The 16,343-nt window shown below is 40.0% G+C and overlaps 1 protein-coding gene across 15 annotated transcripts in view; it reads left to right on the top strand.

The window, feature by feature from the left end:
- The window catches only part of MATR3 (matrin 3), a 52,097-nt gene that overhangs the window by 11,182 nt on the left and 24,572 nt on the right, over positions 1–16,343 (top strand). For 4 of the 15 annotated variants that reach the window (XM_080676439.1, XM_080676434.1, XM_080676436.1 and 1 more), the window contains exon 1: positions 10,946–11,078. The exons of 1 other annotated variant lie outside the window; for it this stretch is intronic. Coding sequence is in view for 2 of the 14 variants with exons in the window: in XM_080676429.1 (XP_080532555.1) it covers positions 11,267–11,311 (45 nt within the window). In the remaining 12 variants the exon portion in view is untranslated. Of the gene's footprint in view, positions 1–10,945; positions 11,312–16,343 lie in introns of those variants that run through there. 10 more of the 15 variants (XM_080676435.1, XM_080676433.1, XM_080676431.1 and 7 more) reach the window with 7 other exon arrangements.

Below are 16,343 nucleotides of genomic sequence, written 5' to 3'. Positions count from 1 at the left end.
CTGCAGCTTGAGGACAATTCCTTTTGCTCTTAACATACACAGAACGTATACAGACATACCCTTTAACCTTTAAAAGGAGTCCCCATCTACTTTATTCTTTTTCTCATACATACCATCCATGAGCCACATACCCATGAGTCTCAGGTTTTTAAAAATGTCTCTCTGGGGAATCTGAATGGGTCACACATCCCCATCCCTATTCTCGGCCTATGATGTGGCTTATCACTTCCTATTCCTTAAGGCAGGAGTCCTCAAACTAGGGCCTGCGGGCCACAGGCCCGCCGAGGACATTTATCCGGCCCACTAGGTGCCACTGCTGTCCTGCTTAGCAGCCGACTCGTCCCGGGCCGCAGTGCACATAGGAATTTGTTCATAGTTTGTTTTTGTTTTTTTAAACTATAGTCCGGCCCTCCAACGGTCTGAGGGACAGTGAACTGGCCCCCTGTTTAAAAAGTTTGAGGATGCCCTAGCTGGTTTGGCTCAGTGGATAGAGCGTCGGCCTGTGGACTGAGAGGTCCCGGGTTCGATTCCGGTCAAGGGCATGTACCTTGGTTGCGGGCACATCCCCAGTGGGGAGTGTGCAGGAGGCAGCTGATCGATGTTTCTCTCTCATCAATGTTTCTAGCTCTCTATCCCTCTCCCTTCCTCTCTGTAAAAAATCAATAAGATATATTTTTAAAAAAATTAAAAAAAAAAAAAGTTTGAGGACCCCTGCCTTAAGGACTTATTAGTATTTAAGAGAATAGTGAAGTTGGATTCCCTTTGTAATTTCACATATATACCTGCCAGATTAAGGGATAAAAAATTTCAATAGTTACACATTACAAACAGACCATTAGGTAATACAACACAAGTCATTTCTAGATTATTTAAAAATACATTGAGGATATTTGCAATTAATCTAAAAAATTTCATGATCTCCCTATAATGCTGACATGGCATTTGCTAAAGTTGCTAAGAGTGAAGATTTCTAGCCTATCTTCCCCCAAAAGCTTGTAATGATTAATAGGGAAATTCTAGAAGTGTTCTTAATTGAAAAAAAAAAAAAAAGCTTTGTTCAAAGACAAGAAAACAAATGTATAAGTGGGGGGGAAAGGTAAAAATCCCTTGTAGATGGTGAATTTTCCTAAATGTATGCGTGTAAACTAGAAATAGTTCGTTCAACTAGCAAGTTTGAAGATAAACTGAGAAGAAAATGAAACTTGGAATAGTATGGAGATGTGTATAAGTGACATATGAATAAAACATTAAAATTATGACAAATGAGATCTTAAATGGTAAGCTATACAATGCCCAAGAAATCTTAGCATAATAATTCTTCCAGAGAAAACTAAGTTATTTAAAAGCTGGATAAAAGTAACAAATATTTTTGGAACTAGTCAAGCTGATTCCGACATGCATTTGGAAAACTAATATTGTGGAAAATGAGTCAAAGGAAAACTGGCCCTCCCCCATGTGAAAACTGCAAGAAGAATAAAATGGGGTGGTATTGGCACATGAATGGAACATAAGTCCAGAATAGATCCTGAAACAAATTGTAAGAAAAATAAATAGGTTTTTTTTTTAATACAGTTGTGTATTAGCTTGCCTTCTAAGAAAACCAAAATATAAACTAATAAAAGAGAAACATGCTAATTGACCATACCTTCATTACACCCACCAGCCAATCAGGAGTGAGTATGTAAATTAACCCAATAAAGAAGGAGGGTTAATTGCATTACAGTCACATTCAGAAGTGAACCTGAAAGACAGGAAGGAGTGGAATCTTCCCAATGGGTTCAGCAGCAAGTAGGGTACTGGTCATCCAAATCTGGGAGGGAAGGTGGCCCAGGGTGAGAAAATACCCGGGGTCCTGGACAGTGCCATGGTCAGGTCAGGAGCAGCCAAGGGTAGGGTGTGATGCTTGCATTATTGCCATGGTATCCTGCACCAACCCAGCCCCTTGGAGCCTCTGGGCTGTGTGGGAAGGCAGAAAGGCTGCTCCGGCCAGAGCGAAGGCAGTGCCAGCAGCCAAGGAAAGAAAGGCCCATTCTTGCAGAAATCTTCATTCATCCGGCCTCTAGTGAATATATAAAAGGAACAGATGTGACTGGATTTTAAAGATTATTTGGAAAAGGACCATACAGAATATGTTTGCAGGTAGATGTTTGCCAAAGATTAATTACTCTTTAATCCAATTTCTATAAAGCAAAAGTTCAACAACCCAATAGATAAATGGACAACATAAACAGTTGAAGGATGATTAACCTCTGTTAAGCAATCAGATTTTCAAATAGATCTGGATAGTGGTTATCAAAGGAATAGGGTAACAGGTACTCATTTGTTGAGTAAATTGGCATAATCAATGAGGGCAATCTAGTTTTTAAGCTCTGAGCAATTTCAGTGTAATCAAAGTATTTTGTGGCTTAAAAATTATATGATATTCAAATTTTGATGTTAAGAACACAGTCATTAATTTATTGACCAATTATCTGTGACTACCATGTGGCCCACAAGCCTAAAATTTCATTTGGCCCTCTACAAAAATTTTGCCTGCTCTAGAACAGCACTATATAATAAAAATTTGCAATGGCAAAAATGTTCTAGCTATCCACTAGCTAAGCTAAATGTAGATAGTAAGATTGAAAAAGGGAGTGCAGCTTATGGCTGTTGAACAATGGAATAGCTCTAGAAAACATGGGGTTTATTTTGAACCACACATAGTTTTACATGTTTTGAGTAATATAAACACAAATTTTTTTCTGTTACTGCTTTGAATAGTGGAAAATTGGGAAATACCTAAATTGTCAATTGAAAGAACATTGGTTAAATTTTGTACCATCCATATAATGGAATACTTAGAAACCTTATTGAAATAAAACCAAAGAAGTAAAGCAAGAACAATGTATGATCTTTAATCTTGTTTAGTGTATCACTGCAACAAAACCACCTTAAAACGTACTAGTGCAAACAAGCATTAGAATTCTATGGGTTGAGCCTCTGTTGGTGTGGCTTGGTTGGGCTTGCAGGGAAAGGTGCTGGAGTGTGTGTGCAAGAGGCAGACAATGTTTCTCCCTCTCTGTCTCTAAAAGTCAATAAAAATAGATTATTTTTAAATCACGTGGGTTTATTGGGTTCTATGAGGTGGTTGTGTTCCATGTGAGCTTGGGTAGGGATACAGCCATCTAGAGGTTCCAGTTTGCTTGGCAGTTGGCCTTGGCTGGCACCTGGAAGTTCAAGTAGAGCTGTACACTGAAGTACCTTGGTTCTTTTGATGTGGGGCCTTTTCATATTGGTTGAGATTCTCACAACATGGCAACTGGGTTCCAAATGTGTTGTCACTTCTGTATTCTGTTGGTCCAAGCCAGTTATGGGGACCTTCCAGATTCAGGGAAAGGGAAAATTGATTCCACTATTCCATGAGAAGGGTAGAATTTGTGGCCATTTTCTTTTAAATATATTTTTATTGGTTTCAGGGAGGAAGGGAGAGAGAAACATCAATGATGAGTCATCAAATCGGCTGCCTCCTACATGCCCCACACGGGATCGAGCCCACAACTCAGACATGTGCTCTGAATGGTAAATGGAACCTCCTGGTTCATAGACTAATGCTCCAGCACTTAGCCACCCCTGCCAGGCTTGTGTCTATTAAATTAATTCATATTATATGCACACACATTCAAAGTGTTTGTTTTATAGAAAATCCTTAGAATACTTAGGTGTGCTGGTTAATAATGCGGATTTTTTTCAATAGATGGAGTTACACAAATGTTGATATATATGCTATTTTGTTGTATTAACAAGCTTCAAAACTTCATATGTCAAATTTGCTGAAGGTGTTAACATCAGATATTTTTACACTTAAAAATGCCGAATTTCATGCCAAAAAATGAGTATTTGCGGGAAGTTATAATTCATTACTTTATTTTGAAGAAAAGTGCTGCTGAATATTTTGGGAAGCTTAGGGTCAACATGCTCAAGATACTTATGAAAGCTGGTTTAAATGCTTTAAAAGTGATGATTTCAGTGTGAAAGACAATGTCCAGGTCAACCGAAAAAGTTTGAAGACCAACAATTACAAGCATTATTGTATGAAGATGCATGTCAAACTCGAAAACAACTTGTAGAAATATTAAATGTTGCTCAGGAAACAATTTCCAATTGTTTACAAGCAATGGGAAGATTTTAAAGGAAGGAGAATAGGTACCACATCAACTGAATGAAAGACAAATGGAAAACCAAAAAGTCATCAGTAAATATTGCTTCAATGGCACAAAAGAAAGTCTTTTGCATCAAATTGTGACTGGCGATGATAAGTGGATTTATTTTGAGAATCCCAAATGCACAAAATCATGGGTTGATCCAGGTCAACGATCAACATTGATTGCAAGGCCAAATCGCTTCGGAAAGAAGACAATGCTCTGTATTTGGTGGGATTAGGAAGGTGTGATGTATTATGAGCTTCTAAAACCAAGTGAAGCTATTAATACTGATCACTACGGACAACAAATAATAAGTTGGAACCATGATTTGATCGTGAAATGACCAGAATGTTCCAGACACAGCAAAGTAATTTTGCTTCATGATGATGCAACATCACACACTTCAAAACCAGTTAAAGACATGTTAAAAGATCTTGCCTAGCCGAAACCGGTTTGGCTCAGTGGATAGAGCATCGGCCTGCGGACTGAAGGGTCCCGGGTTTGATTCTGGTCAAGGGCATGTACCTTGGTTGCGGGCACATCCCCAGTAGGGGGTGTGCAGGAGGCAGCTGATCGATGTTTCTCATCGATGTTTCTAGCTATCTCTCTCCCTTCCTCTCTGTAAAATATCAATAAAATATATTTAAAAAAAAAAAGATCTTGCCTGGTAAGTATTAACCCACCTGCTGTATTCACCAGTCCTTGCACCTTCAGATTACCACTTGTTCTAATGGATGGCACACGTACTTTCTGAGCAGCACTTCAAAACATACAAAGAAGTGGAAAATTTGGTCTCTGAATGGTTTGCCTAAAAATAAGAAAAGATCTATTGGGACGGTATCCACAAATTACCTGAAAGATGGGGGAAATGTGTAGCTAGCAGTGGACATTACTTTGAATAAAGCACTTTTGATGGTTCTCTTGAGATTATCGTGTTTTCTTTGATTACAAAATCCACCATTATTAACCGGTATAGCTAGTACACAAGAAATGGTTGATAGAGGTTGCCTTAATAAAGGGAAATAGAGATTGAGGAAAACTTTGTGTTCTTTGAGTTTTATTATATGTATTCAAAATACATATATTTTTTTAATATTAACCTATTTCAAAAACTTCTTTTTGAACCCCTTCACCTCCACCACCATGCCACTGCTAAAAGAATCACTGGTTAATAGTTTTATGTTTTTAAATAACCCAAAGTATAGAAATGACCTGGTTCCAGGGTATTAAATCTGATTTAAAATAATTAGATGGTGGACTTTCAGATGATTCTGAGACAACAGCTCTGCTGAAGGCAGCAATACATATGTTCAAAACTGGGTTTAGATTTATATAGAACTGGGTTCAAATCTTGGTTTGTCACTATTTACCTTCCTGACCTTGATTTCTTATGTAAAACCGGAATAATGGCACTTAACCTTCAAAACTATAATTACAATGCATTCTCAGCTACTTAGTGATTGTGTGGTGTCAAAATTAAAGTCCTCAATGCCTCCTGTGCTCAAAACTGCAGCCAGTCTTCATTATGAACTTGAATCCATACTCTATTCTGTTATTTACACTTGATCTTGAATTGATTATCCTGTTATTTAAAGGCTCAGATAATAGACCCTTGCCAGGCAGCTGAGTTGACTAGAGTGTCTTCCAGATATGTCAAAGTTGTAGTTCAATCTCCGGTTAGGGCACATACACGAGTCAACCAATGAATACATAAATAAGTGGAACCACATCAATGTTTCTTCCTCTCTCTGTAAAATCAATTTTTAAAAATGTAAAGGCTTATATAATATAGCTGTACCAAACTTTTCAGTTAGTCCTTTCAAAGTCTCAGTAGGCATTCTTACTTTGTACCATCATTACCATCCCTGATGCACACAGCACATCCACTCTCTAGTAACAAACATGAGTAGAGCTCTTGATCCGATCCATCGCTACTCACAGCCTGGCAATTTGTCGTATCCATCATTTTGTCCCTGCTCTTAACACAGTGCCCTTCATGAAATAGGCATTTGATGACTGAAATCTTGTATTTGGCTTTCAATGTATATTTGCTGATGAGCCACTAAGCAGATCCTCAATAAATAATTACTCAATTGATGCCCTAACTGGTATGGCTCAGTGGATAGAGCGTCAGCCTGCAGACTAAAAGGTTCCAGGTTCGATTCCAGTCAAGGGCATGTACCTTGGTTGCGGGCACATCCCCAGTAGGAGGTGTGCAGGAGGCGGCTGATCGATGTTTCTCTCCCATCAATGTTTCTAACTCTCTCTCCCTCTCCCTTCCTCTCTGTAAAAAATCAATAAAATATATTTAAAAAAAATAATAATTACTCAATTGAAAAAGTTTGACTTTTCTTCTTAGAATCACCAGATGGCATTACAACCTTACACAAAAGCATGAGTAAATGCATGTTTCTGTCCGGAGGAGCAGAGCTTGTGCCATCAAATAACTGGGGACAACATAAAGGGAAGTCTTGGCCAAGATAAATTGGAATCAGAGGTTCAGTAAAAAGAATATCTTGTTTTGAGTGGAAGACCTAAGATTCTCTGGAGAATTAGGAGCCCCAAAATTTCATTCTAAAGCTATGTAGTGTGGGCTTAAACATCGTTTATTCAGAGGAGCCTTGAAATGCCTTTCAAAACCTGTAGAAAATCATGGAGATGTGGGGTTGTAGTTCCAATCTACAGTAGTTACTTAAAATTTCCCCAGGTACAATTCGACCTCTCAACAGATAACTTGATGGAAAATTTTAGTCACCTGACTATAATTTTTTTAAAATATATTTTTATTGAGTTCAGAGAGGAAGGAAGAGGGAGAGAGAAACATCCATGATGAGAAAGAATCATGGTGGATCGGCTGCCTCCTGTAAGTTCCTCACTGGGGATCAAGCCCACAACCTGGGCATGTGCCCTTGACTGGAATCAAACCTGGGATCTTTCAGTTCTCAGGCCAATGCTCTATCCACTGAGCCAAACCAGCTAGGGCTGACTATAATTGTAAGGAAAAAAATAAGGCCTTTCTTCTTTGCTGTGGCCTTCCACAATTTAGAAGCACCTGGTAATTAAACCCTAAGATTGTTGGCTCCTCTGATTCAAACAGCTCCTCTATTCTTGCCCAATGTGGCTCAGTGATTGAGCATTGACCTATGAACCAGGAGATCACAGTTTGATTCCCAGTCAGGGCAGATTCCCAGGTTGTGGGCTCGATCCCCAGGTTGCAGGAGGCAGCTAATCAATGATACTCATGATGTTTCTATATTTACCCTCTTCCCCTGAAATCGATTATATATATATATATATATATATATATATATATATATATATATATATGTGTGTGTGTGTGTGTGTATGTATATATATATTTAAAGATAAGCAACTTTCAAGGCCACATTCTTGCATCCCCCTCCTCCCTGCTGTTTTAGCTACTCAAGGATAATTCACACCAAGGAGTCTAGTTAATATAAATTTCCCTTCTCCACCACCCCTTCAAACAAGCCTCTTTTTACCTCTTTATAACTTTTGCTCTAAGTATGTTTTATAGGCTTGGGAGTAATATTGCTAAGACACCTCCCTGGGACATCGGTTGGACTGTCTCATGGAAAGCAAACAAACTAACTTTTCAAGACAACCTGGTGTCCGCTTGATTTCAACACAAATCTGCTTCCCTTGTCACTTAGCAACTTTAATTACTTGCACTTTAAAAAACAGAAGCCACCTTATCTTTCCTGCCCTGTATTTACTACTAATACTTGGCTCTTTTCCTCTCTTGAAAAGTAAAATAAACTTCCTGTCTGCATCTCTTATTTTAGTTAAGAATTTTTTCACAGCCCACATCACTGGCCAAAACCTAACAATTCCCTAGTGAAAACTCAGCACCATCCTTTTCATATTTCCTGTTACAGTAGAGGCATGTCTCCTTCCAATCCCATTCTTATATGAGCATCCATTATGAATTATCCCTCCTCTTCTGTTTTTTAAACCAATCCGTAACTAAGATACCCTTCCTGTCAACATAATTGTGCTCAAAATTTCCCATAGTAAAACAAGAAACCTCCCTCAATAGCCAACCTTTTCTGCTTTGGGTAGTTTTAATCTTCCTGCTTCCCATATACTCAGTGTAGGAAGCATGCCTCTATGATTCATCATCATAGAAAAGAAACAGCATGTGGCCAGGTGGTTACTGAATTTCCCCAGAGCAAACAAGATGTGGGGGTTGGGAAGAGAGTGTGAGAGCTGTGCACTTGACTGATAGCATCTGTCCTAGGAAGATTCCCCTAGACCAGTGGTCGGCAAACTTATTAGTCAACAGGGCGGCAAATCGTGGCTCATGTGGCTCAGGAGCCGAGGTTTGCCGACCACTGCCCTACACAAAGGGAGGTGGAGACAACTAGAAAAGCCCCCCCCCCTTTTTTTGTTGCCTTTAAATTTTTTTAAATATATTTTTATTGATTTTTTACAGAGAGGAAGAGAGAGGGATAGAGAGTTAGAAACATCGATGAGAGAGCAACATCGATCAGCTGCCTCCTGAACACCCCCTACTGGGGATGTGCCTGCAACCAAGGTACATGCCCTTGACCGGAATTGAACCTGGGACCCATCAGTCCGCAGGCCAACGCTCTATCCACTGAGCCAAACCGGTTAGGGCCCCCCCCCCCTTTTTTTAAATAACCCAATGGGAGACAGCAAGATCTAGGTGACCTATTAGGAAATAGGTGACCAAATAGTACTCGGCCAATGAGGAATTGGAGGAGGGACTAAATAAATAGGCTGTGTTCCTGTACAATGGGCACCCACTCTTGAATGTGTTATTAAGTCATTTTTGCCATGCTTCTGTTTCCTAATCCATCATTTGAAATTTGGACAGGTAGTTCAGTTTGTTGGAGTGGATTCTGATCAGAGCACCTGTAAGAATCAACCAATGGGTGGAGCAATTGATAGATGTGTTTGTTTTTTCTCTCTCTAAAATCAAATAAAAGGTATTTGGGCTGTCAAGGCAGCCCAATTTCTGGGCCTCCTCTCTTTTGCCAATTTTTTTGCTTACCCTCCTCTACCCCAACCCCAACTCTTTCTCCTTTGCCATTCAACTTCACCTGATTAGTTTTTCAAGGATTGATCCTAAGTCCTCCAACTCCCATTGCTTCATTTATTTTTTTAAATATATATTTTATTGACTTTTTACAGAGAGGAAGGGAGAGGGATAGAGAGCCAGAAACATCAATGAGAGAGAAACATCGATCAGCTGCCTCCTGCACACTCCCCACTGGGGATGTGCCCGCAACCAAGGTACATGCCCCTGACCGGAATCGAACCCGGGACCCTTCAGTCTGCAGGCCAACGCTCTATCTACTGAACCAAACCGGTTAGGGCCATTTATATCAAGTTGAATTAGCCACTAACACACACCTATTTCCCTCAGCTCAAGAACCGTAAATACCAGTCCTGACTTGAAAAATTGATGCGAGATTCAACGTGCTTATTGTTTCCCCAGCTGAAACATCCTCCAGTGCCCCTTAATAGCACTGCTAACCCTAGAGTTGTCATTCACCCATGACATGTCTCTCCTTCATCTTCTATATCCAGTCAAATTAACAGGACTAGCTGCTTTTGTACTAAACTATCTCGTTTTCTACTTGTCTCTAGTCTTCTCCATTTATGCTCCTCCACAATCTTCACATTGGACCCAGGATAATTTTTCAAAATGCGAATCTGACTCGGCATACTCAAGGTTTTAAAATTTTGAGTGCTATTAATCAGGACTTATATTCACTGATTTACTTCAGAACACGTCTGTCCCTCTGCATTTGTATTTAAAACCCCAGGGATATAAATGGCCATTTCCTCCGGCCTGATCTATGCAATTTATCAAAATCCGACTCGGGTATTTTGTGTGTGCTTTATTATTTTTTTTTTTTAATTTTTTAAAATATATTTATTGATTTTTTTACAGAGAGGAAGGAAGAGGGATAGTCAGAAACATCGATGAGAGAGAAACATCGATCAGCTGCCTCCTGCACACCTCCCACTGGGGATGTGCCCGCAACCAAGTTACATGCCCCTAACCGGAATCGAACCTGGGACCCTTCAGTCCGCAGGCCGACGCTCTATCCACTGAGCCAAACCGGTTTTGGCATTTGTGTGTGCTTAAAAAAAAAAAAAAAAAATCATTGATGTTTCTTTTTTTAAATAATTCTTTATTGTTGAAAGTACTACACATGCCCCCCCTTCGTATCCCCCATTGCGCCTTTGTGTTTTGTTTGTTTGTTTAACACGGACACTTACAGAGAGCCTATCAGTCTCAAAAGTGTTTTACATTTAGTCAAATTCACCAAATGGCGGTGGCGGTGGGATGGGTTTGCCGTCTTACCTCTCAAAGGTCCCCCACAGAATTCCCGAGATTAAAAACCAGCCAAAATGACATGGGTTCCTCCTTCCTGGTGCTTCCTACCATTCCTCCGCAAATAATCAGATTTGCCTGAGAGGATAGAAATCAGATCTAAGCTAAGGACTCCCAAGCCTCGCTTCTAACACATACCCTATTTAAATTTTACACCATGCAATTTAGGGGTTTCGAGAAAGGTGTTTTGGGGGGGAAATGGGACTCGAACCCGTAAACTGTAGCTGCTTCCTTATCTCCCGCCACAGGCGGGCTCCTAGATTAGAGAACCACCACTGCCGCTGAGAACGGGAGTGTAGTGCGCACACCAGGGAAGGGGGAGGATCCTGGCGCGTGCCGAATGGAGACTCGAGGTGGGTGGGGGCAAGCTCTCGCGAGAGTGAGTTCTTTGGCTGCTGCTGCTGCCACCTCTTACCAGCGCCGTTGCTGCGGAGGATTGTGGGAGCCTCCGTGTCCCGCTCGCTAGGAGAGAGGTACCTCTCCTTTTCCCTCTCCCTTTCCTTAAGGTAGGCGTGAAGCGGGTAAGAATCGGGGTGGGGTGGGGTGGCCGGGGGTTCTCTGCGTCCGCCTGAAGGAGGCAGCGACTGCGACAGGGGCTGCGGGGAGCCGGCGGCGCGCCTTACTTGCTCGCTCCCGCTCGTCCGCTCTGCCTCCCTCCGCGCTGCGTACGTGAGCCGCCTCAACGGCGGCCGCCATGTTAGGAGCGCAGTGGCGGCACAACCAGCCTCGGGCGGCTGAGGTGAGCGGTCCCGGAAGGACATACGCAGCCAGCCATGGGTCCGGGGTGCGGTGAGAGAGTCGGGGGGCGCGGAGGACAGCCAATCGTCCGAGCTTCCCGCGCCCTGGGCTTTCTGTGGGCGGGGGCGGGACAAGGAGCCCGTTACACGCGAGCTGCAGCGCAGAGAAGGGAGGAGCATTAGAGGCCTGAGGGACCGACTGTCCATAGGGGCCCTGCCGTTTGGGGAGGATAGTTAAGATAGGGAAGTCCTTGGATAGCGCCAATTCCACATGTTTGCTTGATTTTTTTTTTTCTCTTGCGCCTGAAAGTGTGCCCCAAAATGGAGGATTTCGCAGATTGAAAGGCTTGGCGGTTTGAGCAGCATTGCTTTCTTGGTGTCACGGCCTTCGCTCTGCTCCTCGCCCATCGCTTCATAGCGCCCCCTAAGATTCCTGTCCCCCGCCCACACACATGCGCGCGCTATTTTAGCCGGACCTCAGAAACAATTCGTCCCCACCCCCAATCGCTTAAAAATGGCCGAAAAATGAAACGTTAACGCTTGTTTTTTGTATTGCGTCGTGGATAAAGCTATCTGCAGTACACTGCAAGGCAGGAGATTTGTTCTGTTTTAGAGGATCGCCTCACATTCCTTTTCCTTTTATTAAAATATTATCAGTCTAAGGTTCCCTAGAGAGGATTGTGTGGTGTGGGACCTTCCGGTTTCCAGACAAAGGGTTTGGAGTACCATGGTGTACTGTAGTCGCATCGTTGTTCTTTTCATTGCTGCTAGCGCTGTGCGATGTTCTACAGGGATTTTTCCCATTTACCGTGGAGGAATATTTTTAGGTGTTTATACTGTTCTGTGGAATATTCCTATTGGATGAGTTACAATTTTCCAGCTAGATATTTCTAGAACGGTTACGGCGATTCCGAAATTTCTAGTCTTTCAAGCGCGCTGGAGTAGTGTGAGAGTCGTTGATTTCCCAGGTCGTAGTCATGAGATTTTGTATTGATGCTGCGTTTTGCTTGTTGAACAGAGCTTGGTTTAAGATTTTTAAATAGACATGGTTTTCTCTCAGGTAAATTAAAACAATTGTACTCTCCGGCAAAAATAATAGGATTAAATGTTCAGAATAAAATTTCCTTTTTAAAAACTCAATGGTTAGTCATCCATGCAGTCTATTGACAGTTTTTTCAACATTAGTATTGTTTTAATAATCAAAAAGGCGGGGAAGACAGATTTTTGTTGCAAAAAAGCTCTATGATGTGCCTTTCCACTTAACTAAAAATGCTGTTTTTTCAAACTCGAAATAAAACATAATTGAAGTACTACATGAAGATTTTTCTAGCTGGTTATGTAACATTTGGAAAATCGATCTTCAGCCAGAAGATGTCTGTGTTAAAGTGCTTTAAATTTTTTAAAATTCCATTTCTTCCTTTGCATTTAACATGTTTGTAACATTAGCGTATACTTTACCCAGAGAGGAATTTTTATTATCTTTACATATCTCCCTTATCAGCTATGTGTAAGTGGTTTTGCTTTTACCTTAACATTTTGAACTAATTCTGAAGGATTTAACCACCCTTAATTTGAATTTTGTATGTTGAATGAGTATTAAAACACTAATTTTACTAATGCTTTTAGGGAAGTGTAAACGCTAAATAATACTACAAATCAGTTAATGATAACTAAACAAATTTGAACTGAGGAATGCAAAGGAAATGTATTACATAATTTTAGAAATAAAATGTTCTGGTCGCTAATTTTATAGAAGATTAAAGCCCAAGGGAGGTAATAGATTTATGTACATGAATGTTAATCTGTTATTAAGCATATTAAAAATCTAAAAGGTTCAACATTTGGAGATCTGCTAATTATAGTGTGGCCATCAAATGGAAATCTATACAGCTATTTAAAACTGTTTAAGAGAGTAATGATGGAATTATAATAGAATATAGTATTAATTGGAAAGAAAATGTAATAAAATTCTGCTGGTGCCAAATTTAATATTTTGTTGTTTAAAGAGATGTGTGAAACAAAAATAGAAATATGTCCAGAATGTTAGCTCTGGATAGGCATTATGGGTGATTTGCATTTCCTTATGTTTTTCTGAAATTTCCACAAGGAATTATATTTACTTTTGTAATGAGAGGTGAAAGGAAACATTTTCTGTAAATATTAGAACTGCTTAAAAGACCAGAATTTTGTGTTTTGTTTTTTAGGATCCTCATGTATTTTTGAGGGTAATTGCCAGAAGTGATACAGCTTCTTAAGTCTGAGGTGTAGTTTTCAAAAGTGACAAAAAGTAATAGTGCTTGTTGTGTAAGATACTCTGGTTATTATGTGTAGACAAACATTGGAATCTAAAGACATTCTTATTTTAAAATACTAAGTTTGCTATTACTGGGACCAATGCTAATTAGTTGATGAGATATGAACTGTAGCCATTAACTATGTTATGAGCAAAACCAAAGAATTGGATAGTACTTTGTTTTGGTCCTGGCCCTTGTGGCTCAGTTGGCTGGAGTGTCATCCTGTGTGTCCGGAGGTCGTGGGTTCCATTCCCATCAGGGCACCTATGGGAGTGTCAGTGGCTCCATCTCTCTCCCTTTCTCCCTTCCTCCCTATCTAAAATCAATTTAAAAAAATAAATAAGTAAAATAAAAGTACTTTATTTTTATATGCCTCATTTAGTCAGAATTGCATTGTGCCCCACATTTGTGATGTGTTCTGAGTATACTTGACTGGCTTTGGGTAGACAATACTAAGTTCTTTTGGGGTGGGTGGAAGGGTTGTAGACAGTAGCTTTGCTCTTTTTTTAAAAAAATATATTTTATTGATTTTTTACAGAGAGGAAGGGAGAGGGGGAGAGAGAAACATCAATCAGCTGCCTCCTGCACACCCCCCACTGGGGATGTGCTCCAAACCAAGGTACATGCCCTTGACTGGAATGGAACCTGGGACCCTTGAGTCCGCAGGCCAACGCTCTATCCAGTGAGCCAAACCGGCTAGGGCTGCTCTTTTAATTCTTAGCTATGTAGTGGGCCTTTTCACAGGGTCAATAAAAATTTGTAAAAAGCTGCTCTAAAGTTTAAAGCCTAATTTATATAAAATACTTGCTTTTTTTCTGGAAAGTTTTTTAAAGGGCTTATGTCTGACACTCCCTTGATCTAGAGTCCCAATTAACCTGTGATTTTTGTTACATATCCTTTTTTTTTTTTTACATATCGTATAGCAGAATTTAATTAGTAGAAAAACAAATAAGGGTGTCCAGGATAGGGGCTGGGTGTCGTTTTCCCCAGGCATTGCTGTTGGATATACTTCTGGATAAGAAGAGCATAGAGGAAAATAAAGACCATCTATGGTAGATGTCATAGTGGGCAAGCAATAAATGTAGCAGTTATTTAAAGAAATCAGTTGATAATAGGGTCTGAAATAGGATCTTTGATTTGCAGTATCATAGGTTGCTAATGAAGAACTTTCTGATTTTTCAAGGTATTTGTATGCCCCCTTCCCCGCATTGTGGGGATCACTAGGATGTTAAACATCTTCCTTTGGTATATTAACTCACAATAGAAGACACTATACCAAATGTGAAATTTTAAAGTCAAGCCTTCGAGCAGGCAGTGGTTGGGAAAGGAATAGCAATATCAAATAAATACAAACATTTGTACTTAAAATATTCTTGCTGTGAAATGTGAGAACAATTTTAATGCTTAACTGTGTCCTTGTACAGGCTATGTTATTCTGGAAAAGCACCATGGAGGAGGCAGTTTCACACTTAAACATTGAGGCACTAAGAAATTTTCATAGCATTCTTGCTAAGGCAGGAAATTAGAAACAATCTTAAATGTACACCGATTGCAGAATAGATAAGTATATGTACTGTAACAGTATATTGCAGCGAAAATGTAGGTTTAATTCATGTTAAAATCAGTTACTAAAAGCGGGTAATAAATATATATTAAGTCAATTTGTAAAAAGTTAATGCAAAAGTAACATTTTCTAAGATACAAAGTGGTAAGACAAGGGACTACAGGAAGGGAGGAGGAATGCATTGCAAATTGGTATGTAAAAGGTATCTGAGATCATGTTAATGTTCTGTTTCTAATCTTGAATATTTGAATACACTGGTTTGTATAAAAATGTATTATAGAAAGTGGAGGTGCTGGGCCATACCAGTATTAAGTAAGAGGAGAGACATATTCCAGCTAATAATTTGCACAGGAGCAGCCTCTATAATTGCTCATAAAACGACCTTTCTCATGAGGTGTTGGCATATGGTAGAAAGTAGGTTTAGGATGCAACCAATATATGAAAGTCATTGAAAATCATAATGTGGACTTCGTGTGGTAAGTAGTAAGGTGTAGTATGTTTTTAAACTGGAGTGTAAGATAATGAGTGATGTTTTAGGAAGTTTATATTGGAAGCTGAACATACATGGATGCAAGGAGTCCAGCAGAAAGGCAGGAGGACTGATCTCCAATAAGGTTATGGTAGAGGAAATAGAGAGGTAAGGACTTTATTCTGGAGGAGGAGAAGGTAATTTAGAGGTAGATGGGCAATAGAGAATGAAGAAGGTTAGAGGTTTAATTTGTCTGCTTTCACTGTAATTCACTTCTGTTCTTCAATACCAGTCTTTAAATCTGGTCTTTTAAGCTTACCTCAAGTTCAGTAAAAAAAAAAGTTCAAATATGAATTCTGGCTCTGATAGAAATGGATGAGACATAAAGGTACAATACAAGTGTGCCCTGGTCGGTGTGGCTTGGTTTGGCATGGTCCCATGCACCGAAGGGTAGCGGGGTCAATTCCCATCAGGGCACATGCCCCAGTTTTCAGACTGAATCCCCAGGGGCATGCAAGGAGGCAGCCAGTGTTTCACTCTCACATTGATGTTTCTCTCTCCCTTTCCCTAAAAATTATTAAAAATCTTTTTTAAAAAGTGAGAGGTTTGTAAGTTCTTTATTCATTTATCTTGGTCAGTCCTTTTATCCCTAAAGTTTGTTTTCTCCTTGGTTTTGAGGATCAGATTACATAGATGATTACTGTGTA

The sequence above is a fragment of the Plecotus auritus genome, assembly GCF_963455305.1.
Source record: "Plecotus auritus genome assembly, chromosome: 6".
NCBI lineage: Eukaryota > Metazoa > Chordata > Mammalia > Chiroptera > Vespertilionidae > Plecotus > Plecotus auritus.
The sequence above is the reverse complement of the archived record's forward strand: the minus strand, read 5'-3'. Positions and strand labels throughout refer to the sequence as shown.